Source organism: Jaculus jaculus, chromosome 7, assembly GCF_020740685.1.
Source record: "Jaculus jaculus isolate mJacJac1 chromosome 7, mJacJac1.mat.Y.cur, whole genome shotgun sequence".
NCBI lineage: Eukaryota > Metazoa > Chordata > Mammalia > Rodentia > Dipodidae > Jaculus > Jaculus jaculus.
This window is the reverse complement of record NC_059108.1, coordinates 143059895-143084457: the sequence shown is the minus strand read 5'-3', so window position 1 is coordinate 143084457 and position 24563 is coordinate 143059895. Positions and strand designations below refer to the sequence as shown.

At 52.1% G+C, this 24563-nt stretch overlaps 2 protein-coding genes across 2 annotated transcripts in view; one reads left to right on the top strand and one right to left on the bottom strand.

Moving 5' to 3' along the window:
- Dlst (dihydrolipoamide S-succinyltransferase) overlaps nt 1–3225 on the top strand; it is a 30127-nt gene extending 26902 nt beyond the window's left edge. Inside the window, exon 15 of the mRNA XM_004649406.2 lies at nt 1736–3225. Within this exon, the coding sequence (XP_004649463.2) occupies nt 1736–1870 (135 nt within the window). The 3' untranslated portion in view covers nt 1871–3225. The remainder of the gene's footprint in view (nt 1–1735) is intronic.
- Nucleotides 3226–4693: 1468 nt separating this feature from the next.
- Nucleotides 4694–24273, bottom strand: Rps6kl1 (ribosomal protein S6 kinase like 1). Its single transcript, XM_004649689.2, has 11 exons — nt 24135–24273; nt 22415–22699; nt 18435–18559; nt 16971–17063; nt 9980–10027; nt 9447–9579; nt 8057–8584; nt 7625–7714; nt 7221–7303; nt 6336–6431; nt 4694–6057 (listed from the first exon to the last, which is right to left on the bottom strand). Exons 2-11 carry the CDS (start codon nt 22677–22679, stop codon nt 5947–5949), a joined length of 1572 nt encoding a protein of 523 aa, XP_004649746.2. The 5' UTR covers nt 22680–22699; nt 24135–24273; the 3' UTR covers nt 4694–5946.
- Between the last annotated feature and the right edge of the window lie 290 nt (nt 24274–24563).

The following is a 24563-nucleotide window of genomic DNA, read 5'->3' as shown; positions in this document are numbered from 1 at the left end:
AAACACTGCTTTCTAGCAGTGGAGGATTCAGCTGGGATGGCTCCTTTCCTCGGAGACAGCAAGAATGTACAGCTATCTGTGCTTTGGAATTATATGATAAATCTTAGAAGTCTTTTGAGTGTTCAGGAATGAGGTTAAAGGCACTGAACCTAGACATTGGAAGGTAATTTAGTAGGAAAAGCTTTTTGCGACTCTCGTGTTTTGAACTTTTTTGGATCACTTTTGTTTTTGTTTTTGTTTTGTTTTTCAAGGTAAGGTCTCACTCTAGCTCAGGCTGACCTGGAATTCACTACGTAATCTTGGGGTAGCCTCGAAGTCATAGTGACTCTCCCGCACCTCTGACTCCAAAGTGCTGGGATGAAAGGCATGCACCACCACACACGGCTTTGTATCACTTTTTGAATTTAGAAACCATAAATCGTCTTTCTGAAAAATAGTTATATGCCCAACTTCATATACAATATCAGAATTTTTGGACTCAAGGTTAAGCCTTTTTTCTCATGTTGGGGATGTAGCTCAGTTGATTGAGCTCACACCTAATAAGCCCTAGTTCTATCCCTAATGCCCAGAAACCAGGCATGATGGCATATGTCTGTGTTAAGGAGGTGGAGACAAGAGGATCAAGAGTTCACTGTCATTCTTGACTATATAATAGCAAGTTCAAGGCCAGCTTAGGCTCATGAGAATCTGTCTCAAAAATACCCCCCCCCAAAAAAAAGGTCACCTTTTTTTCTCTATAATTTCAAGCCTGGGGGTGTTGGTCAGTGGTGAATGCTTGGCTGGCCTACTTGAGGCCCTGTGTTGGATTTCCCCAACATTGCAAGAAAAACCTTTTTTTAGGCAACAGAATAATTAGAGGGCAGAGTATGGATTTACTTGTTTTAAGGTAATTTTGAGGAGACTGTTTTCTTACTTAAACTTTCTGATGCCCATGGTACATGCTTTTAATCCCAGCACTCGGGAGGCAGAGGTAGGAGGGTCACTGTGAGTTCGAGGCCACCTGAGAATGCATAGTGAATTCCAGGTCATCCTGGACTAGAGTGAGACCTTACCTCGAGAAACCAAAAAAAAAGTAAAGCAGGGCTGGAGGGATGGCTTAGTGGTTAAGTGCTTGCTTGTGAAGCCTAAGGACCCCAGTTTGATGCTTGATTCTCCAGTACCCACGTAAGCCAGATGCACAAGGTGGCATATGCATCTGGAGTTTGTTTGCAGTGGCTGGAGGCCCTGGTGCACCCATTCTCTCTATCTCTTTGTCACTCTCAAATAAATAAATAAAAATAAACAAAAAATTTTTAAAAGTAAAGTGTAAAGCTTGTCTTTGGAAATAATCATAAGTTAACCAGAGGCAACATTGGTAGGAAAGCCTTTGGAATTAAGAACTTAACTATTTATTAGCTTTATTTATTTATTTTAAATATTTTTTTATTTTTATTTCTTTAGATGAGAGAGGGAAGGAGAGAGAGAGAGAATGGGCATGCCAGGGCCTTCAGCTGCTGTGGATGAGCTCCAGATACATGTGCTACCTTGTGCATCTGGCTCACATGGGTCCTGGGGAACAGGGTGTGTAGGCTTTGAAGGCAAGTGCCTTAACTGTTAAGCCATGTCTTCAGCCCTTATTTATTTCTAAAATATTTTTATTTGTTTACGTGAGAGAAAGAGGGAGAGAAAAAACTTTACTTTTATCAGAGCATTCTCTGATTTGTTCGATATAAACCTGTGGACTTCTCTTCTGCAGGTGGAGGTGCGGCCTATGATGTATGTAGCCCTGACCTATGATCACCGGCTGATTGATGGCAGAGAGGCTGTGACTTTCCTCCGCAAAATCAAAGCAGCAGTAGAGGATCCCAGAGTCCTCCTTCTGGACCTTTAGAAGGAACCCATATGCCCTACCAATTGATCATGCAGGAACTGAAAACCAGTCTTCTCCCTGTCCCCATGTGAGTCCCAGGTTAGCCTGGTAACAGGCAGGCACATGCTGTTGGCCTCAAGCAAGGAAGCCAGGGCACTATGTAACCAGCAGTCACAGGTCTTTCTTGATGTTTCTATCAGGCTCTCTCCCTCTCTGTCTCCCTCTCTCACCTTCTAATATCTTAATGTCATGGGCGTGAGAGTGAGAGCAAGAGAGAGCCTTGATGGATACTCATTAATGTTCTTGCCTTTCTTCCAGCCCTCTGCAAAGACAATTGTGTTTCTCCCCAGTGCCAGTGAACTATAGGGAAACCACCGGGGACCACATAATTGAGTTTCTATCTTTGGAAAGTGTTCTCCAGGGATGCCTAGAGGGGTGCTGTGCCTCCCAAGCTCAAAGCAGCCTCTGTCCCAGCCGTGCACTCTCTTGATGCCCCTGCGTTGAGGCACTGAGCACAGGCACAGAGGTGCTGCTTTGCTGCTTCAACGCACCATCGTTCTCAGCTGTCAGTGACTTCAAGATGCCTCTTCTACCTCTTCCAGGAAGCACAGGCCAGGAGATCTTCAAGTAGGGGAGAGTCCAAAGTCCCCTGAGGTGACATGTTGTCATCACAGATGGGAGTAGAGCCCTGGCCTGCCCTCATACCTTATCGTAGGTTCACACGAGACTCATTTTGGCATAATTACACACAGCGGTGGTCATGCCAACCCTCTGTAGGTTGCTAGGAACCATTCTAGGACATTTTCATTTAGAGCGGATTCTAGTGCATCATGGCAGCGGGACAGAGCCTGATAAGAGGACTGGCTCTGATTGGCTCAGGGTGATGAGCTTTTAAATTTAAGGTGGTCTAAACATGTGGACTGAGAAGGCCATTCTCCCTGGGCTGTGGTCTGTGGGGAGTTGTGCCTTTGCTTCAGGACATAGATCTAGGGGAGAGGCTCAAGCCTCAAGGGGCCAGTATTTGGTGTTGAACTAGAGAGGACATCAGCTGAGGTACTGCCCTTTGAGTCTGGGCACAATCATTGGAATTCTTGAAGCATGGTAAAATGTCAGTAACTAGTCCTGAAAGCTGCCAGGCTTCAAGCCCTTGTATCCACCTGCACTGAGGCCTGAGACTGCTGACACGGGGCCATTAGTTAGTGCAGAGAGCCCTTTTTATCTTGAGCCAAGAGAAAAGGCTAGGGGGAGGGGGGAAGGGCCAGTAATGAGTGCCTGCAGCATCTGCTACTCTGTCTTCTCCATTCAGAACTTGTAACTACAATATTTAAAGAGACTGATTTTGAATGAAAATTAAAGGGCAAATATTCTCAAACGGGTTCCAGCATCTGTGCCGCTTGTGATGTTGAGGCTGCGCAGCCCCAGCACCGTCGCGCCAGCCGTGCCGGTATCGGGAGCTAGTAACGCTGATCTGTTGTCCTGTAGTGGCCCGTGGTTTTGTCTGGTGCTGCTGGGTATGGAACTGGGACCTCGTGTGCTCTACCACTGAGCTATGCCCCCAGCTCCCCAGCCCATACTTTCGACACGGTAACACACCTGTTGGGTGGAACCCTGACTGCAGCCAGGGATTCTTAGTGCCCAGCTTTCTTCCAGGGAGCACTGTAGGTCCAGCAAGTGACTCTTGAAATTGTGGCTCCCCCCTTCTGAAGCTCCTTCAAAACACCATGGGGCAGCTGCCATTTTGTGGGGGCTTGCATTATTTCTGGGGTGGACTGGAAAGTGGGGAGGGCTCCTATTCCTGGGTGGAGTTTGCTGCCACATATGAACCAACATGTTTGAAGTTAGTATGGACAAATGGGGGGGGGGTCACCTCTTAGGAGCAGTGATGTGTGGGGCCACTAGGCAGGGTCATTTAATCTAGACTGACCGCAGGTGCAGGTGTGACAGAGCCTAGGTTTACACACAGCCATAACTTTCCACACGGATCCCTTATCTGCTGGTCTGTCTGTAGTGATTCTCTCTTTGGAAGCCTGTCACAGTGTGGAGGTGGGTGCAGAAATTAGAGCTGGCAGGTGGGTTCAGTGAAAGGAGAAAACTAGAAGTAGGGCTGGAGAGATGGCTTAGCAGTTAAGCGCTGGCCTGTGAAGCCTAACAACCCTGGTTCGAGGCTCGGTTCCCCAGGACCCACGTTAGCCAGATGCACAAGGGGGCGCAAGCGTCTGGAGTTTGTTTGCAGTGGCTGGAGGCCCTGGCACGCCCACTCTCCTCTCTCTCTCTCTGCCTGCCTCTTTCTCTCTGTCGCTCTCAAATAAATAAAAATAAACAAAAATTAAAAAAAAAAACAAACTAGAAGTACTTGCCAGGGCTAGGGCTAGGTTTAACTGTGGTAGTAAACATACAAAGTAGCCGTTCACTTCATCAAAAGGTCAACTATCAGTCATGGCAGGGCTAGGACAGTGGAATTCCAAGTGATGCAGTGTGTGGCCAGGGTTGGGCCCACAAGTGAGCTGTACTTCATAGAGCTGCAGGCGAGTGGTCTGGCCTTACGTAAGGGCAGCTGCAGAAGGAGCTGCCCTCGTGAGATGGCTGGAAAAGGTTCTGTTAACTTCCCAGAGCCCGTTTTCTGAGGAGCTACCATCTCCCAGGGGGGTTGCTATGAGGATTAAACTAGTGTTCCTCCCTGGCACCATGATCCCCCATACGGCCACTTCCCCCTAAGGCCCAGAGCTTCTCTGCAGAGGTACATCCTGCTGCCTAACAGGTCCTAAGCCCACTCAAGCTTCTCTAGGGTACCTTGTAATGTGCCCTGTGCAGGCCATTTTTGCTATATTAATGACATAAGAACACTGCAGGAAGAGCAGGCTTTATTAGTAGACAAACCCCAGGGACAGCCAGGTCATGGCCATGGAGCTTGGGACAACAGGCTGTGTTTTCCCCTATTCTCTGGCCCTGAGTCACTCTGAGAATCTGAGGAATATTGGGCCTCCTTAGGTTACAAGCAGTCAGGTGGGAGTTGCCCAACCCATGGACAGTGTCAGAAGTGCCACCGAGTGGTGTAGACACTGGCTAGGAGACGCTGTGGACAGGTCAGATGGAAGTTTGTCTCAGGCACTATACCCAGTGATCCAGGGAGTCTGGAGAGGAGCCTCAAACCTAGGGAGTTATCTGTGGGATACTCACCACAGTTCTTCATACCAGAAAATCTTGCTTCTGGCTGAACATATGGGTAAAGTAGTTAATGTGTTTTGTAGATTCTCTTTCAGTAGGCATAGAACTGAGTATGGCAAACAGACTCAAGGCCTGAGACGGTAATCTCAGACCCATGAGCCAGGCTCCCCTGTCACAGATGGGCTGGCTGGGGAAGAAAGCTCTTTATTTCATATAAGTACCGCATGCTAACCGATTACTTGAGCTCCTTTATTCTGTTTTCATACTTAACCGAGTGGCAGAAATGCATTCCTTCCCTCCCCCGACCTCCTTCTGGCTTTTTAGGTCCCTCCCCTCCCTCCCTTTTGTTCTCCATAGCCATAAGTTAGGGCCTGGTCAGGAACCCTCCTGTCCCCCTCAGATGTCCCTGCTTCCCACCCTTCCCACTCCTGTGGGAACAGCTTCTGGCAGAAGCAGCCTAGTGGTCACATGTCTAAGATGTCCCCAGGACAGCTCTGGTTTGGGTCCACTGAGCCACTGAATCACTGTCCTGAGTCGAGTCTCCATGAATGTCCCAATGGGCACAACATGGCAGTGAGTGTGTCAGTGAACTTGTCATTTGGCTGAGAAGTGCAGAGCTGGAGTGACAGAAGGCACCCCTTAACATATGACAGGACCATGTTAAAGGCATATGGTAGTTGCACTCAACAGGTGTGTGTTGCCTGATGGGTTCAGGGTGCTGGCAAGTAGGGCCTGGATTCAGCTGCTCCTCAGACTGCCCCCTACTGGGCAGCGACAGTCTTGCTTATGAGGCCCAAGCTGGAAGCGGAGCGCAGAAAGGCAGCTGCTGTCCTACATTGTTCTCCTGAAGCTCACTGATCGGAGGGGACAGCCCTTGTGGCAGGCAGACAGGAGAGCCAGGCCAGCTGCTTCCTTGCCCACTGACCCACCCCTTACCCTGCCAGTCTGCTCCACTGGATAGTACTGAAAAAGGGGTGGGACTTGAGTTTGCGAGCCCCACCTTCTCCAGCACCGAGGCGCTGCTGTGGGTCGAACTGCAGCAGCTGTGGGGAGAAGTCCAGTTAGCGCTCTGGAGCCCTTCCCAACTCCCACCAAGGAGGTGGGCACTCACCTCCAGGGGCTCCAGCACCACGGCCCCTAGAATGTTCAGTCCCTGCTATCCCAGCCCACCACCCCCGGTCCTGCCTTCCCCCAACACTGGTGGTGCCCTCGGGTATTCACATTAGCACACATAACCCACACAAGGCTGTGGTGGTTCTGTGCTCCCAGTCCCCTTCTCCCCCATTCATAGTCCAAGAAGCCACCTCTAAGCTAGGCTTACCTCGGTCAGCAGAGAGGCTGCTGGGCGACTGAGCCACTCTGGCAACTGGAGCTGGGTGTGAGCCTGGAATCCTGAGGGGTGGCTCTGGGACAGTGCCTGAGGGGGGGACACAGGGTGGGGCCTCTGAAGAGGCCACTCCAGGAAAGCAGCGCCCCACAACACATTTCATAAGAGAATGTCATTGCTTAGGGTCTGCATGCTCCAGGCTGTGCTGAACTTTGCTGTACCACGCTCAGTGAAGATCGTGCAGGGTGGGTGGGAGGGGGCGTTGGCAGGCGGGGTTCTCAGAGGCCCCGAGGCACATGGGTCTGGTCAGGTCTGGACTTCAGGTTGTACTGCATGCATGCCAGCTGTTTTCCTGCATGAATGTGGTTTGGCCCTCTCTTGCTTCCCAACCTAATTGGCTCCAGATGGCAGTGCTGAGCTCATCGGGTGAAGGGCAGAGAGCAGAGCCTCTGTCCCGGTCAGGTGGGTTTTCAGGGGGATCATTGTACTCTTGGCTGACCACGCTGCACGGGGCAGCTGCCGGCCTGGATGAGAGTCCTGTCTTATTGCCAGCTAAGGTTGGGGTTACAGACCTGCAGACTGTAGCTGGTGGTGAGGAGCTGGGGGGGGGGAGGTTTGGGGGATGACTGATCTTCAGACAGCTCAGGCACCCTCTTCCAGAAACCTCTAGCCATCCCAACTCAGATCATTCCTAGGATTTGAAGATCTTAGCAACATCACCTAGTGCGATAGGGGTGCTGGATGTGCTCACGGCCTTGTAGTGGTGGCGGCTTCCTCAGTGGGGTGGCGGGACATCCAGCCCAATGGTCAGGTCTTAGGAAACCGGGCAACGTTTGTCTTGACCCTAGCTGGCTGACAAAGTTCTGCTCAGTTACTCACCATTCCCGTGAGCAGCTCATACAGCAGTGACCCATAGCTCCACCAATCACAGGCTTCAGTCAGCTCAGAGATCCCTCCGACCTCTGTGTGAACAAGTATACATACAGCCAGGGCTGGAGAGATGGCTTAGCAGTAAGGGTGCTTGCCTGCAAAGCCCAAGGACCCACGTAAGCCAGATGTACAAGGTGGTGCAGGCACCCGGAGTTTGGTTGCAGTGGCTAGAGGCTCTGGTACACCCATTCTCTCTCAAATATTTTTTTTTTTTTTTAAAGAATCATCTACCCTGGCCTCATAAAAGGGGGCCTATCCGGATATTCTCATTTCTACCACCCACTACCCATCACTGACCTCAGCCCCCACAAAGGGACCCATGATCTAGATAACCCTCAACACCCCCCTCTTGCCTGGGGCACTGTACAAGCAGTCCACAGCGTCCCTGCTAAACTGGGGCTCCACTTCTGACCACTGGCCAAAATACGTGAGCCGGATGTGACCTTGTCCCGCGTACGTAGGGAGGAAAGGCAAGACAGAAATGACGATAGCATCACTGAGCACCCAGCACGGCGAGGCAGTCCTAGGGCTTCCCTCAACGATCCCGTGGAGCTAAAGGCCGTGTCTGGTGAGTCTCCCTAGGGACACGGGCCCCTGAGACCCGGAGCTCAGGGGTGTCCCTGGTAGCTGCTGCCCCAGGCTCCTGGGGGAGGAGGGCCAGGCAGGTCCCGTGCGAAGGGCTGCTGTGACATTAGGGCCAGGAAGCAGCAGTGACCTTTACAATCCCTTTGACTTGGGGGGGGGGCTCCCACCTTGGAGGGGGGGTGTGTGGCTGGGACTCCTACCTGCCTGGTCCAGGAGCAGGTTCCGCGGGTTGAGGTCCCGGCACAGCACCCCGTGCTCGTGCAGCGCCTCCAGCGCCAGCAGCATCTCGGCCGCCCACTGCCTCACCTGCTCGTCCCCCGCGCTCGGGACGGCCCCGCCCCGCCCCACGCGGGCCCCGTCTCGGCCACAGCTGCCCAGCACCCGGTCGGCCCCCTCACGAACCCAGCGGAGCCCCCGCGTGGGCGCAGGGTTCGAGCTGTGGCCGGCTCGCCTGGCTTGGCTGCTCAAGGAGAGGTCGGAGGAGGAGGAGGAGGAGGAGGAGGCGCTGGTCCTGGCCGAAGGCCTGAGGCTCGGGGCCTCCCCGACTGCTGCGGGGACACTCCGAGGAGAAGTCCGCCCCGGGGTGTGGCCCGGGGGAGGCCGCGCCGGGCTCGGGAGGCCCCGGTGGGTGTTGAGCTGAGCTTTTGACTTCTCCAGGGCAGGGCCAGACCGGCGTCCAGGGTGTTGGGGGTGCGCCTGGGAGAGGAGGTGGGACCACAGCGTGCCTCCTGGACAGTGGGGGGGGGGGACAGAGTGGACACCAGACCCGGGCCCCGCTCCCACCTCCCTCCACATGGCCCTGGCTCACAGGGGTCCTGGCCTTCTCACTCCCACCCCCTGTCACTTAGCACAGCACACTTCTCCCACCTACAGAGAGCTCAGTCTGACCGCCTGCATCTCTCTAGAGGCTTAATACCCAGGTAGATGTTATTTATTATTAGTGGCCTTGAAGTGGGGGATTTGCCAGTATTCAACATACTGTACTTTCTCATTTGTTTTTAGGGAGAATGGTATCATGAGGGGTAAAGAAGGCCAGGCATGGATGTATGATGACTGTCTCTCTCTTTTTTAACCCAAGCTAAGGTCTCGCTCTAGCCTAGGCTGACCTAGCATTCATTATGTACTCTCAGGGTGGCCTCGAACTCATGGCGATCCTCCTACCTCTGCCTCCCAAGTGCTGGGATTAAAGGCGCGCACCACCACGCCCAGCTGACTGTATCTTGATCCAAGGGTGTACCCCAGAGTTTTTTTTTAAAAAGCATTAAACACCTACCACATGGCCCCATTCCTGTTCTTACAGCTTCCACCACCATCCCATGTGGCCACTTAGGGATGGGCACCAATCAAAGTGAAGGAAACTGGCAAAGACAGCTGGCTAAATGCCCTCTTTGCTTGCCTAGGGTGTATACATCCTGCCCAGGAGTTCCCATAGCAGCCTGGCCCTGCCATTAGCCTCCAGAAAACCTGGGTCCCCCATCTGGGCCATACATCTGCTGCAGCAAGCCACACCTCAAGATTGGGCATTTTAAGGGAGTGGATGACAGTATTCAAAGCTCCGAGGAGCTGGTGGGGCCCCGCGGGCCCCCTCACCTTGCACATGCTCCAGGTGCAGGAAGATGGAGTCTTCACTCACAAAGTACTGCAGCAGCTTTGTCATGTAGGGGACCCCATGCGGGATGATGGTCAACCGCTCGCGACTCACCGCGTGGCACCTGGGCAGGCTCTGGGGAAGGGACAGGGCAGGTAGATCGGCTGCTGCTGTTAAGAGACATCCATGCCCTGGCTTCAGGACACCAGGATGTGAACTGGAAGCCAATGTGAGGAGCCAACTGCCTTCCCCCCCATCTCCTGACCTGGCCTTCACCCCTATTCTCCATAGAATCCAGGCCCAGGGATGAGATTGCATGTGTCTTATCTGTTCTGGAAGCAGGGGCCATGTTCAGGAGATGAATAAGCAGTTTTTGGATTTGCAGGGCACATGGGCTCTAGGTGCAGATTCTGGAGAGGGGGTTCTCTAGAGGATAGGGACTTCAAGAGCTTTGAAAAGGTCCCAAGAGGAATGCAGAATGGTGGGGGAGGCGTGCGGGGGGGGGGGCGGAGATGGCGTGCTGGGCAGCACCTGCCTTCACCACGAAGGTCCCTCCAGATGTTGGGTCCTGGACCAGCTGCACCTGCCAAATTCCAGGAGGCACTGGTCAAAGAACAGGTTAGTCCCACAGCTTACTTGCTCCAGGCAGTATGGAGAACACAGTTCCCTCCCAGGCTGACTACCGTCCCCTCACCCAACCCTTGCGAGAGCTCGAGGTGCTCTGGTGCTCCTCTGGGCTCCTGGGAGAGGCCAGTAAGCAGTGCTCTCTGGGCTGTCCCTCAGGGGAGCCTCCTGTCTCCTGGGTGTGAGTGCCTTAAGGGCAAGGACCCCCCTCCCCCCCGCACCCCATCCAGCTCAGGTTCACCAAAGCACTGTACAGTCCAGGGATGTAACAGATGTTCATACAGGCATGGCAAGCAGCCTTGGGCATCAATCAGTAGCTGAGGTTGGGGGAAGCCGACACTGATCAGGGCCCCATGTGGCTCAACGACAGCTGAAACCCAACCCCTCGCGGCAGGTTTTTCCCAGAGCTCTCCATCCTTCAAGGTTTGAAGGTGTCACAGCGGAAGGACCTCAGAGCTAGTCACTCCCTGCTGCTTACATGAGGGAGCTGTTGGGGTGCGGCCCTAGGTCAGGTGGGCCAGGCCCTGGGCTTGGCATGTTTCTTTAGGTCTCTCTCTCCCTGATATGCCACACTTCCTTATTCTTGTGCTTAGTAGCGTCTCACTGTAGCTCAGGCTGACCTGGAATTCACTCTATAGCCTCAGGGTGGCCTTGAACTCATGGCTGTCCTTCTACCTCTTCCTCCTGACTGCTAGGATTAAAGGTGTGTATTGCCACTGGCTTACACTGTCCTATAAATACAGGCAGGTGCGATCACCCATGCCAGCAGGGGAATCTCTGGAGACTGCCCTCAGCATCCCTTCTCCTTGTGGGCTTTGGTTAAAAGCAGTGTCCTGCACACTGCTGGCCTAGTCTGGAGCTGGACCCTTGGTTCATCTCAGGGGTGGGCCCAGGTATAGGAGGGGGAAGGAAGGGTCACAGAGTAGTGTCTGGGCAAGAAGGCAGAGGATTCTGCCTAGAGGAGGGAATGTGAGGGCTCTGGTGTTGTGACTTCTTGGCTGCAAACCCACCTGGCCGACACCCCCAGGTGGCCAATGTAGTGGGAGTGCTATCCCTATCAGGTGAGAATTATTAGTGACCCACTTTATTGATGAAATTGAGAGATTAAATTGCCTACCACAGTCCCACTGACCAAAAAAAAAAAACAAAAAAATAAAACAGTAGAAAGCTGGGCATCATGGCTCATGCCTTTAGTTCCAGCACTCAGGAAGCCGAGGTAGGAACGTTGTTGTAAGTTCAAGGACAGCCTGGGCTAGAATGAGACTTTATCTCATTTAAACACACACACACACACAAACTTAGGTAGGCGTGGTAGCTTATGTCTTTAGTCCCAGCACCCAGGAGGCAGAGGTAGAAGGATTGCTGTGAATTCAAAGCCACCCTATGATTACATAGTGAATTCCAGGTCCGCCTGGGCTAGAGCGAGATCATACCTCAAACAAGCAAACAAAAAAAAACCTGGTAGACTCAGGATTTGAGTTTAGACAGGCTAATTCTAGAGAAGAGCTTAGCAGGGGCCTCAGTTTCCCCATTATCATAAAATGGAAGTAGGCAAAGAGCCCTATGTCCTTCGTGTGGCAGGAGAGTGGATTCTTTTTGACCACCAGAGGTCTCCCTTCCAATGGCCACAGACAGCCCAGCTTGGTCTTGGCTTCCTAACAAACTTGTGCGATGTTTGAAAAAAGGCAGAAAACTTGTTTAGGGAAAAAAAAAAAATTTCCCACAAGTACTGACACTCCAGATAATTCCCCATCATCCTTTGCCAAGTGGCATTTCCCACCACCTCGTCCTGGGCCGGGCCCTCTGATTTACAATCCGAAAATCCAGCTGGGAAGGATGAGAAAGGTAAAACTACACCTTGCGCCTGACTTGATGGTGTATGCCTTTCATCCCAGCATTTCAGGAGGCAGAGATAGGAGGATCACCGAGAGTTTGAGGCCACCTTGAGACTAGAGTGAATTCAGCCTGAGCTACAGTCTTGAGACTCTACCTTGAAAAAAACCAACCAAACAAACAAAAAAGAACCCTATAACTTGACCTGTCCCTCGAAGAACTACATTCAAGACACATTAAAACCTATTTCTTTTCCTAGAAGGAATTATACCTAAACATTAATAGTGATTATTTTGAAGTTTAGCTTGGAGGTAGGGTTGTGAATTTTTGTCTTTTTTCCCCTGGTTTTAAAATCTCTTTTTATTTCCTTATATCTCAAAAGGGTAGCAGAGGTGCAACCAAACCAAGGGGGGGGAAAAAAAAAAAAAAACCAGGCGTGGTGGCGCACGCCTCTAATCCCAGCACTGGGGAGGCAGAGGTAGGAGGATTGCCATGAGTTAGAGGTCAGCCTGAGACTATATAGTGAATTCTAGGTCAGCCTGGGCCACAGCAAAACCCTACCTCAAAAAAAAAAAAAAAAAAAATCCTCTTTTCCTAAGTGGGTTGGGAGACAGAGCACAATCTAAAACTTGACCTCCTTGAATCTTCTTAGTTCATTCTCTTTAAGATACTTATTAAAATATGGCACTGCTGGGCTGGAGAGATGGCTTAGTGGTTAAGGTGCTTGCCTGCAAAGCCAAAGGACCCAGGTTCCATTCCCCCAGGACCCACGTCAAGCCAGATTCACAAGGTGGCGCATGTGTCAGGAGTTTGTTTGCAGTGGCTGGAGGCCCTGATGTGCCCATTCTCTCTCTGCCTATCTCCCTCTTTCAAACAAATAAGTATAGATAGCACTGCGAAACATAACTTTCTGCCACTGTGAAATCCTGTAGTTCTACCTTCTGCAGTGGGGGAAGCCATTAGCCTCAAATAGTGATGAAGCCCTTGACATGTGACCCGTGAAACTGAGACACAGAGTGTTTGACTTGATGCAGCCCGTCGTATGTGACTACTCTCCTGGATGCACAGCCTACTTCTTTTCGTGTCAGACTGACTGAAGATTTGACGCCACACATCTCTAAGTGAGGATGTGCCTCACAAATAGGAGGTGAGCCTTATAATTGGGAAGATGGAAGGCAATTGTGGGTACCTGCTCCTACCTTTAAAAACATTTGTTTTTATTTATTTTTTTTGAGAGAGACAGAATGGGTGCGCAAGGGCCTCCAGCCACTGTAAACAAACTCCAGACACATGCGCCACCTTGTGCATCTGGCTTTCGTGGGTCCTGGGGAGTCGAACTTGGGTCCTTTGGCTTTACGGGCAAGCACCTTAACTGCTAAGCCATCTCTCCAGCCCAGCATTTTCTTTTTAAAAGGAACCTGCTGATTTCCTGGGACACAGATAAAGCCAGTGGAACAGAAATCCCTTTTTGTTTATTTTTTTGAGGTAGGGTCTCACTCTAGCTCAGGCTGTCCTGGAATTCATGTAGTCTCACAGCGGCCTCGAACTCTCAGTGCTCCTCCTACCTCTGCCTTCCAAGTGCAAGGATTGAAGGGTTGCACCACTACGCCTGGCTAGTAAGCACTTGCCTGCGAAGCCTAAGGACCCAGGTTCAATTCCCCAGTATCCACGTAAGCCAGATATTCAAGGTAGTGCATGCATCTGGAGTTCGTTTGTAGTGGCTAGAGGCCCTGGTGTGCCCATTCTCTGTCTTTCTCTCTCTCAAATAAATAAATAAAATATTTTTAAAAAAAGGTACACAGAGAGCCAGGTGTGGTGGTGTACGCCTTTAACCCCAGCACTTGGGAGGCAGAAGTAGGAACTCAAGGCCTGGGCTAGAGTGAGACCCTACCTCAAAAAACCAAAACCAAACCAAAACAACAACAACAAACACGGGACTGGAGAGATGGCTCGGTGGTTAAGATGTTTGCCTGCAAAGTCTAAGGACCCTGGTTCGATTCCCCAGTAACCACATAAAGCCAGATGCAATGTGGCCCATGCATGTGGAGTTTGTTTGCAGTGGCTAGCAGCCCTGGTTTCCTGTTCTCATTCCCTCTCTCCTGTCTCCCTCTGCTTGCAAGTAAATAAATAAAAAAAATATATATATATATGTATTTTAATTTTTATTTATTTATTTGAGAGTGACAGACACAGAGAGAAAGACAGATAGAGGGGGAGAGAGAGAATGGGCGTGCCAGGGCTTCCAGCCTCTGCAAACGAACTCCAGACGCGTGCACCCCCTTGTGCATCTGGCTAACGTGGGACCTGGGGAACCGAGCCTCGAACCGGGGTCCTTAGGCTTCACAGGCAAGCGCTTAACCGCTAAGCCATCTCCCCAGCCCAAACTATATATTTTTAAATCCTGTGTTTGAGCCAAATCAAACAAGAAGCTACTTAGAAGACCTTTGTCTTCCCTATGTCAAACTCTCAACATCTCAGAAGTGGTTTAGCAAAAACAGGGTGACATGTCCCTGAGGACAGATCCTTGGACATCACGGCTGCCCACCCAGTGCTTGATGCATGCACCTCATGGCTTCCTGCCAGCATCTCTTCAGCCCCTGGAACCCCCCCTGCCTTGCCCAGCTAGGCCCATAGCTGGAGACCACTGGGCACACCAGGCTGTCCTGAGCAAGCCCTTGACTCCTCCCCTGGGCCTGAGGGCTGTTGCTGGTTGGCGCTGGCCCTGCCCTGCTACCTGTATCTGCCTGGGTAGATTCATGGACTGGGCTCCAGGGCCCTAATACCTTCCCTAATTTGGGGAAAGTGCTGTCCTTGGAAATGGGGTAGGTTTTCTGAAGGGACCTGGAGTCCATCACTTGTGTAGCCGAGACAGGGTGGGAAAGGGATAATCTCAAGGCAGCGTAGTTGGTGCTGATTTCAGTGTGGGTTCTCTTGCGCAGGCTGCAGAGTACTGGATATGAAAATGCCTGTAAATGTGGACATGTCCTGCTGCTGAACAAACTTCTGTGTCACAGACTTCCCTCTTGGAGACTCCCAATATATATGTTTGCATCCCAAAAGCTCTGAGAACTTTTAACATTCAAATACAAAGTGGGGCTGGAAACATGGCTCAACGGTTAAGGCACTTGCCTGCGAAGCCTAACAATCCGGGTTCGACTCCCCAGGACCCACGTAAAGCCAGATGCACAAAGTGGTGCATGCATCTGGTGTTTGTTTGCAGTGGCTGGCCCATTCTCTCTGTCTCTCTTCTCTCAACCTCTCTCTCTGCTTGTAAATAAATGCAAATATAAAAAAAGTATAAAGTGTGGCTGGAGAAATGGTTCAGCAGTTAAAGGTGCTTCTTGCAAAGCCTGAAAGCCTGGGTTCGATTCACTAATACCCATGTGAAGCCAGATGCATGAAGCCAAGAATTCATTTGCAGTGGCCAGAGGCTCTGGTCTGCTCATTCTCATTCTCTCTCTTACCTCACAAATAGATAAAGTTTGAAAAAATGCAAAGTAATGTAACTTTAACCCCCTGTCTCCCAGACTTACTCACTTTGGAACCTTGCTCACCATAGTCTCTAAGGCTCACTGGTATATCACCCAAAAGAAATGATGTCAGGCTGAAGAGATGCCTTAGCAGCTAAGGTGTTTGCCTGCAAAGCCAAAGGATCCCGGTTCGATTCTCTAGGACCCACGTAAGCCAGATGCACAAGCGGGAGCTCGTGTCTGGGGTTCATCTGCAGTGGCTGGAGGCCTTGGTGTGCCCATTCTCTCTCCCTCTCTCTCTCTCAAATAAATAAATAGAATATATATTTTTTAAAAAGAAAGAAAAGAAATGGCATTATTCACTTCCCAGCCTGTCCATGGGCGTGGCTGTGTTTGACTAAGGTCAGGCCATGGGAGCGGGGCCTACAGCAGATGGCAGCTGGCCGGGCCTTCGCTGACAGCCTGGGACCTGTTCCAGGGACCCAGGAGAAGCAGCTGGAGCAGGGCCTGCCGATGGGTGCTTGCGCCTTGCCACTCTTGTCACTTACACAAGTGTCAGCAAGTGTCTTAGCACGTGCCAGGCTTTTCCCAAAAGTCATTTCATTTCCTTCCCAGATTACCCCTTTTGGGGAGAATTCCCACTCCACCTCATTCACTAGGAAACCAAAGCTCAGAGCAGTGTCAGGACTTGTGCACAGTGCACTTCCCAGACCCAGAGCCTGCACGCCAGGCAGCGTGCCATTGTCCTGCATGGGGGAAGCACACACTGGCCTCCTTTCCTTTGTGAACTCCCAGACCCACCAGATCTGTCCAGTCACAGATCCCGGGTTTCGATTCCAGATTCTAGTTCCACAGGTCTGGCGCTGGGCCCAGGCATCTGTATTTCTGGGAAGCTCCCCAGATGCCTCTTATGTATAAATGGACAGCTTGGGAAAGAACTGTTTTAGAGCTCTGTACTGGGGACAGAGGAGAATCTGATACCGGTTCAACTTTCATCTGACCTCTTTAGTAAGGGTTGGGCTGGCATGTCCTATCTTCTTATCTGCCCTGAATTACAGGGAAAGTGCAAGATGCAGTCAGGATGAGGGCGTGTGGACTGGATGGAGAAAGGGCAGAGCTACCAAGGAGGTCCTGGACAAGGCAAGCAACTTGCAGCGATGCATGTATCTCCTGGAAGGTTCAGGAGAGAAGTAGTGCCTTCCAGCGTGGGAGGTGCTCAGCCGTGTGTGGTGGGGAGACTCAGGGGTGCAGGGCTGGAGTGCAGGGGAAGGCCCGTGGGAAGTGGGAATGGACAGGGCAGTGGCTGCTAGAAGGCGTCTCGGGCACGGCCCCTCCGTGGTTTCTGCAGGTGGTGTGTGTCTGAGCTGGAGGGCGGTGGGGAAACAGACTGCATCTTCTCCCTCCCCCCCACATTTGCCTCTCCAGGATCTGAGTGGATGGGTGAGGGAGGGAGCCGCTGGGCTCCTGAGCCTGCACTTTCCCCCACCTGCAGAGGTAGGAAGCTATGACAGACCCCCCCCCCCATGCCTCTCCGTATACCTATCGCCCTGATCTCACACACCTGTTCCCTTCCCACACTGCGAGCCCCTGCTCACTCACCTTCTCAATGACCCCGACCACTCGGAAGCCCCTCAGCTGCTCCAGGGCAGAGCTCAGGGTGCGGATGGGCCGGAGCCTCAGGCTGCTAAAGCCCTGCGTTGGAAGAAGACAAAGCCACACTGAGTCTGGGCGGCCCAGCTCCTGGCTGTCAGGAGAGCCCCGGGAGCCCAGGTGGGTAGGACCCGGATCCAGGGAGACCCTGTCTCTTAGGGACAGGTTGAGCAGAATAATCTTCCTTTAACTCTGGTGGCAGGGGTGGTCCACACTGGTTCAAAATGACCAGGCCGACCTCTTTACCCAGCCCTCCAAGGCCAAGTTCTTGGAGCCTCTGATGGTCCCTCTCAAAAGCCCTGTCCACGGGGCTGAGGGGATGGTTTAGCGGTTAAGGCGTTTGCCTGCAAAGCCAAAGGACCCAGGTTCGATTCCCCAAGACCCATGTTAGCCAGATGCACAAGGGGGCACACGTGTCTGGGGTTCATTTGCAGTGGCTGGAGGCCCTGGTGCACCCATTTCCTCTTTCTCTGTCAAATAAATAAGTAAATATTTTAAAAGCCTTGTCCACAGAGGCAGATGTTCCCAGGGTAAGGGGTGGGAATGAGTTTCAGGAACATGCCCGGGAATCCAGACAACTTACTTTAAAAAAAAATTATATTTTAAGGCTGGAGAGATGGCTTAGCAGTTAAGTTCCTGTAAAGCCAAAGGATCCAGGTTCGATTCTCTAGGACCCACGTAAGCCAGATAGATAACAAGGGGGCGCATGTATCTGGAATCTGTTTACAGTGGTTGGAGGCCCTGGTGCCCCCATTCTCTGTGCCTTTCTCTCTCTCTCTATTATTTGAGAGAGTAAGGCAGATAGAGAGAATGGGCATGCCGGGGCCTCTAGCCACTACAAATAACTTCCAGGTGCATGTGCTACCTTGTGCGAATGGCTTATGTGGGTACTGGGGAAACTGAACCTGGGTCCTTTAGCTTTGCAGGCATGTGCCTTAACTGCTGAGCCATCTCTCCAGCCTAAGACAACTTACTTTTGGGTAAGGCAGCCTAAAGGATGCAATGGGCCTAAGACGGTATGTGTGCAGGCCAGAGAGCGTGGAACATGTGTGTGGGTCCCCCCACCCAGGGTCAGGAAAAGCTACAAGGGGACACCTTCAACACACATCTATGCATGCGCTCATGTGTATATGTGCATTCCAGATACTTCTGGTGTGTTCATGCACAACAGATACAGAATGTGGAGACTCCGAGTGTGTGTGTGAGAGAATGGTATGGAGACACGCGCACACACGCTCGGGGAGGCTGCTTGAGGGTGTGCTACAGAGGGGAAACAGAGGGCTGGAGGGCAAGCCTGAACACATATGGACTCGTCCCCTCTACCACCCACCCTGTCCTGACACTGGGAGAACAAGGGGTTCTCTCCCCTCAGAGCCCTCCTTCTCCTCAGGCCTGCAGGAATGGTCTCATTACCGTGTCAGTGCTGGCTCCGCCACCCAGTGTCCGCTGCAGGTGACAGTTGAAGATCTCTTCCGCCCGCCGCAGGTACTTGGTAATTTTCAGCTTTACCGCCTCACGCCGCTCCTTGTTGGGGTCAACTGTGGAGGACCAGGGTAACAGAGCCCACTCCTGCCCTCGATCCGGGCCTAGCTGGCAAGCCAGCTCCCACCAAACACCCACTCTCTGCTCACCACAGTGGATGGCTCTTATTTCTATTTAAAAATTTTTAAATTAATTAAATTTATTATTATTATTATTATTTGAGAGAGAGAGAGAAAGAGGAAAACAGAGAGAGAGAGAGAATGAGTGCGCCAGGGCCTCCAGCCACTGCAAAAGAACTCCAGATGCATGCGCCATCTTGTGCATCTGGCTTATGTAGGTCCTGGGGAGGTGAACTGAGCTTTGAGTTGAACTTGGCTTTGCAGGCAAGTGCCTTAATCACTAAGCCATCTCTCCAGCACTAAAATATATTTTTTAATTTTTAAAAAATTATTTTTATTTATTAGAGAGGGGGAGAGAGTGTGTGTATACCAGGGCCTCTAGCCACTGCAAAAGAACTCCAGATGGCTGGGCACAAGCCTTTAATTCCAGGACTCGAGAGGCAGAGGTAGGAGGACCACCATGAGTTCAAGGCCACCCTGAAACTACATAGTGAATTCCAGGTCAGCCTGAGCTAGAGTGAAACACTACCTCAAAAAACCAAAAAATAAAAAATAATAATGAAAAAAGAGAACCCCAGACGCATGCACCACTATGTGCATGTGGCTTATGTGGGAACTGGAGAATCGAACCTGGGTCCTTAGGCTTCACAGGCAAGTGCCTTATCTGCTAAGACATCTCTCCAGCCCTAAAAATTTTAATTTTTAAAAAATTTATTTATGCCAGGCATGGTGGCACATGCCTTTAATCCCAGCACTGGGGAGGCAGAGGTAGGAGGATCGCCGTTAGTTCAGGGCCACCCTGAGACTCCATAGTGAATACAAGGTCAGCCTGTCCGGTGCATTCATATATGCATGCTCACGCCTTTAATCCCAGCACTCAAGAGGCAGAGGTAGGAGGACTGCTGTGAGTTTGAGGTCACCCTGAGAATACATAGTGAATTCCATATCAACCTAGGTTAGAGTGATACCCTACTTCAAAACAACAACAACAAAAGAGTGTTTAGGGCTGGAGAGATGGCTTAGTGGTTAAGGCACTTGCCTGCAGAGCCAAAGGACCTAGTTTCGATTCCCCAGTACCCACATAAGCCAGATGCACAAGGTTGTGCATGCATCTGGAGTTCATTTGCAGCGGCTAGAAGCCCTGGTGCGCCCATTTTCTCTCTCCCTCCCTCTTTCTTTTTGTCAAATAAGTAAATAAATGAAATATTAATATAAGAATAATAGATAAATAAATAAAAGAATGTTTAAGAAATGTAAGCTGGGCATGGCGGCGCATGCCTTTAATCTTAGCACTCTTGGGAGGCAGAGGTAGGAGGACTGCTGTGAGTTCAACACCAACCTGAGAATTACATAGTGAATTCCAGGTCAGCTTGGGCTAGAGCAAAACCATACTTCAAAAACCCAAAAAAGCTAGGCGTGGTGGCGCACGCCTTTAATCCCAGCACTCGGGAGGCAGAGGTAGGAGGATCACCGTGAGTTCGAGGCCTCCCTGAGACTGCATAGTGAATTCCAGGTCTGGGCTAGAGTGAGACCCTACCTTGAAAAACAAAACAAAACCAAATAAACAAAGAGAGAGAGAGAGAGAGAGAGAGAAGAAAAAAATGTGTGGATGAGTGCAGTTACGTGCACGCCATGGCATGTGGGTAGAGATCAGAGGACAACTCTTGGGTTGGTCCTCACATTCCATCTCATCAAGACAGGGTTTCTCATTGTTCACCATTCTATTTGTGAATATCCAGGGGCTTCTCCTGCCTCCATCTCCCTTCTCATCACAGGTGCACTGGGATTTCAGCAAGCCCTCCGCAGCTTCCAGCGTTTATGTAGGGTCTGGGGATGTAAACCCAGGTCTCAGAGTTGGGAGGCAAGGACTTTATCTACTGCACCATCTCCCTGGCCCCAAAGATGGCTCCTGTTTCTAAAGCAACTGTGGGAACCCCAGCCCTGTGCTGGACGGAGCCAACTGGGGTGGGAGGTCAGCTGGGGAGGAGGGGAGAGGACAGGAGGAGGCTGGGAGCCTTAGCCAACCCCTCGCCAACCGTACTTGGCAGCTGGCACCTACAGCTTTCACTGGCTGTCCTTACACCCTGGAAAGGGGCAGGGTGGGGATTTCCACGTCCGTTTTCTTCAAAAGGAGACGTAAGCTTCCAGAGTGCGCTGCTTCCCCTATCGCTGATGCCCAATATGAACAAGGGCCAGGGTGGAGCGTAGAGTAGATGGGAAAGGAATGCACCGAACAGGCTTGAAGCCCAGGGTTGGTGGGAGTCCGTGCAGCAGGAGCATAGGAAGGGTGAGTGGGGGCAACTCTGGTTACCCACAGCCTGGCCACAAGGCCCTGAGGAGTCTCACACTGGCCTCCACATCAGTCTGTCTCCCAGCCTGAAATGCCTCTTTTTGTCCTTCACGGCTCTCCTCTTTTCCCCCAAGCCTGGGCCTCTCACTTTCTGGAACACTGCTAGGCCTTCCATTGAACAATGCGCCCACTGTTCTTCCGTATTCGTGTTAAGTGTTTTCACATTCAGGGCTGGAGGAATGGCTTAGCGGTTAAGGCACTCGCCTGCAAAGCCAAAGGACCCAGGTTCAATTCCTCAGTACTCACGTAAGACAGATGCACAAGGTGGTGCACGCATCTGAAGTTTGTTCGCTGTGGCTTAGAGGCCCTGGCACACCCCTTCTCTCTCTCTCTCTCTCTGCTTTTCTCTTTCAAAAAAGTAAATAAAAAGTTTTGGGCTGGAGAGATGGCTTTGTGGTTAAGGCACTTGCCTGCAAAACCAAGGGACCCAGGTTCTACTCCCCAGGACCCACATAAGCCAAATGCACAAGGTGGTGCATGCGTCTGGAGTTTGCAGTGGCTGGAGGCCTTGACACATCCATTCTTTATCTATCTGCCTCTGTCTCTCTCTCTCAAATAAAATGAATTAAAAAATAAAAATAAATGGTTTTAAGAGTTTCACATTCTAGAAAATATCCCATGCTAGCCCCATCTGGACTCAGTTTCCTGTTTTCCTTCCTTCCCTCTCTCCTTAGTGCTCTTCCCACTCAGGACTACAAGTACTTATTACTCACTCATCAGTCAGCCATCTCTCCCCACCTAGAGTTCAAGCTTCCGGAGAGCTGTGGCCCAGGTCAGCTCCAGGGACAGCCAAAGGCACTCACAGTCTTGGGAGCCAAAATAGCCCTAATCTTGGCCACGCCCCTTGGTGGCAAAGCCTTTAATAGCTCCATGCCTCAGTTTCCTCATTTTGGAAACTGAGTATAAAATGTTGTTCCTACCCAGCACCACGCACATCTCTACCTGGGCACCCAAGTTGCTGAGGTGGTTCATTTGAGCTCAGGAATTTAAGACCTTCCAGGACAGCAATAAAAGTCCCATCTAAAATCAGCATTGCTGGACATGGCAGTGCACGCCTTTAACCCCAGCACTCGGGAGGCAGAGGTAGGAGGATCGCCATGAGTTCGAGGCCAGCCTGAGACTACATAGTGAATTCCAGGTCAGCCTGAGCTAGAGTGAGACCCTACCTCAAATAAATAAATAAATAAATAAGGTCATCATCATCATCATCACAATCATCCTATATGCTTATAACTATAAGCAATAAATACATCTAGTAACTTCTATTAATGTGAGGCTCAAATGAATGGTGTCTGGCATCCAAGAACTCCTTAGTAAATGTTAGTTATCATCACTGCCCTTTGTGGAGTTGGCACAGTGCCTTGTACTCTCAGTACGGATGGACGGAGCACTCTGCACTGGCCCTTCCCTTCCCGCCCCGACTCTCCCCGGCCCATCCTTACCATGTACACCACGGAGCAGCACGTCCACACCGTTCTGGTAGTGGTTGAAGGCTGCCTCGTAGTCCTCACTGACGTCACGCTCCAGGGCCAGCCGGATCTGTGTGGCTGCGTCTACCAAGTAGTCACGCTTGCTCATGTCGGGTGTCCCCGTAGCTACACGGTTACGAATCTGCTCCAGGTAAACGCAGGCCTGGGACCGGGCCCGTGAGCAGGGCTCAGGCTCCACGCCCGGGCCAGGTGGGCATTCACAGGCCACCAGGCTCATGGCTGCCCTGCAGCTGCAGTCTGGAAAGAGCAAATGTGTTAGGGAGGGCCTTGCTGGGAGCCACACTGTGCTTCTTCCGCTGAACACTTGGGAGACATCCTCTAAAGGATAGAGGGGCTTGAGCTAATGTGAGCCAGGTCCCTTCACTGAGCCAGACCTTCCTTAGCAGTGCTAATTACAGAGCAGCTTGGGGCTCTTGTCTTCCCATTCAAACTTGGCTCCGCGGGCTGGAGAGATGGCTTAGCGGTTAAGTGCTTGCCTGTGAAGCCTCAGGACCCTGGTTCGAGGCTCAGCTCCCCAGGACCCACGTTGGCCAGATGCACAAGGGGGCGCACACGTCTGTAGTTCGTTTGCAGTGGCTGGAGGCCCTGGCACGTCCATTCTCTCTCTCTCTGTCACTCTCCCTCTTTCTCTCTCTGTCTGCCGCTCTCAAATAAATAAAAAACACTGAACAAACTTGGCTCCACAAGTACTTCTCCAGCACGTTCTGCATGCGGAGCCCTGGACAGAGCTGGGGATGTCTGTGATCCTGAGATGCCTTCAAGAGGCCTCCACAGAGCCAGCCTGGTGTCTAGAACACACACTGCTCAACACTGCTGCTCACACACCGACTGTTCTTGCGTCCCTGCTCCCCATGGTTTATCCTGGGGGTTCAGCCCTGTGGCACCTCTTAATCTTGAAGCCAGAGGGCCCACCTCCTCCCCTCTCCACACACGCACCCCAACACAGTCAGCAGAGAGCTGGGCACAGAGCTCATTTCAAGACCACTGGCAGAAGAGATGACTGATGGGCATTTTTGGTGTAACTTCAGGCTGAGTTAAACGAAGCAGGCAGGGTGACCCACCTCTAAGGAAGGGATGGCTTTCCCTACTGGCCCTGATGCTGAGAAGGCCAGAGGTCCACGTGGTCAAGGACGCCACAGCTTCTCTTCCCTAAGCAATGAGTGACCTCGGATGGTCAACGGGGATGAGAGCAGCAGGTGTGGGAAAGGGGCTGAGTCAGGGCCAGTCAGCACCGCCTCTGTCCCTCCCTGCAGCCTGGCGGACACCTTTTGATATTTTAGGTGCCAATGGGAACAGACTAGACCAGCTGGAAACTTCTAACGTCAGGCCTTCACGGCCGGATGTAGGGGCGGTTGGGAGGAAACCCGCATCTCCAAGGCAGCTGAGAGCTGAGCCCTGGGTTAGGATGCGGCCTGGAGGTGGAGAGAGGAGCAGGCCCGGCCCATCGGGGGCCATCCCCGCTGCTCTGAAGCCTGCGCTCTGGGTCCCCACCGGCAGCCGGAGTCAGAGGAGCATCCTTGCCTTCCGTGCCACAAGGCGCACGCAGGTCCCGCGCGCGCACGGTGCAGCGCGCCCGGGCTGCGGCGGGGTGGGGACCGGCCAAGGAAGGCAAGGGTTGGGGGCAGGGAGAGGAGAGGCCTGCGGGGGATGAAGAACCGAGCAGACACCGTACCTGTGTGAGCCAGGAGCTCGGGGGACGAGCCAGCTTGTCCCAGGCCGCCTCCGCCCCTGCGGCCCCGCGAGCCGAGCGAGCTCCGCGGACCGCAGCTTCAATCGCCGGGCCAGGTGCGGGGAGCCCCAGCCCGGTGCCGGCCCGCCATTGGCTGCGGATGAGCTCATCCTCCGCCCGCTAGAATAAACCTCCAATCGGAGCTCGCCTCCGCTGCCTGCGGCCCTTCGAGCCGCGGGGCCTGCGCAGCGGGGGCGCTGGAACTGGGGAGGGGGCGGGCGGTGGCGGGGAGGGGGCAGGGACCCGGGTGCTAACAAAGGGTGGGAGTGGAGAGTCAGTGTGTTGTCACTCTTCCATCACATCCCCCCCCCACACACCCCCCAATAAAAGAAAGGTTGCTTCAGACACCTAGGCCGACTTCTAGAACTTTTC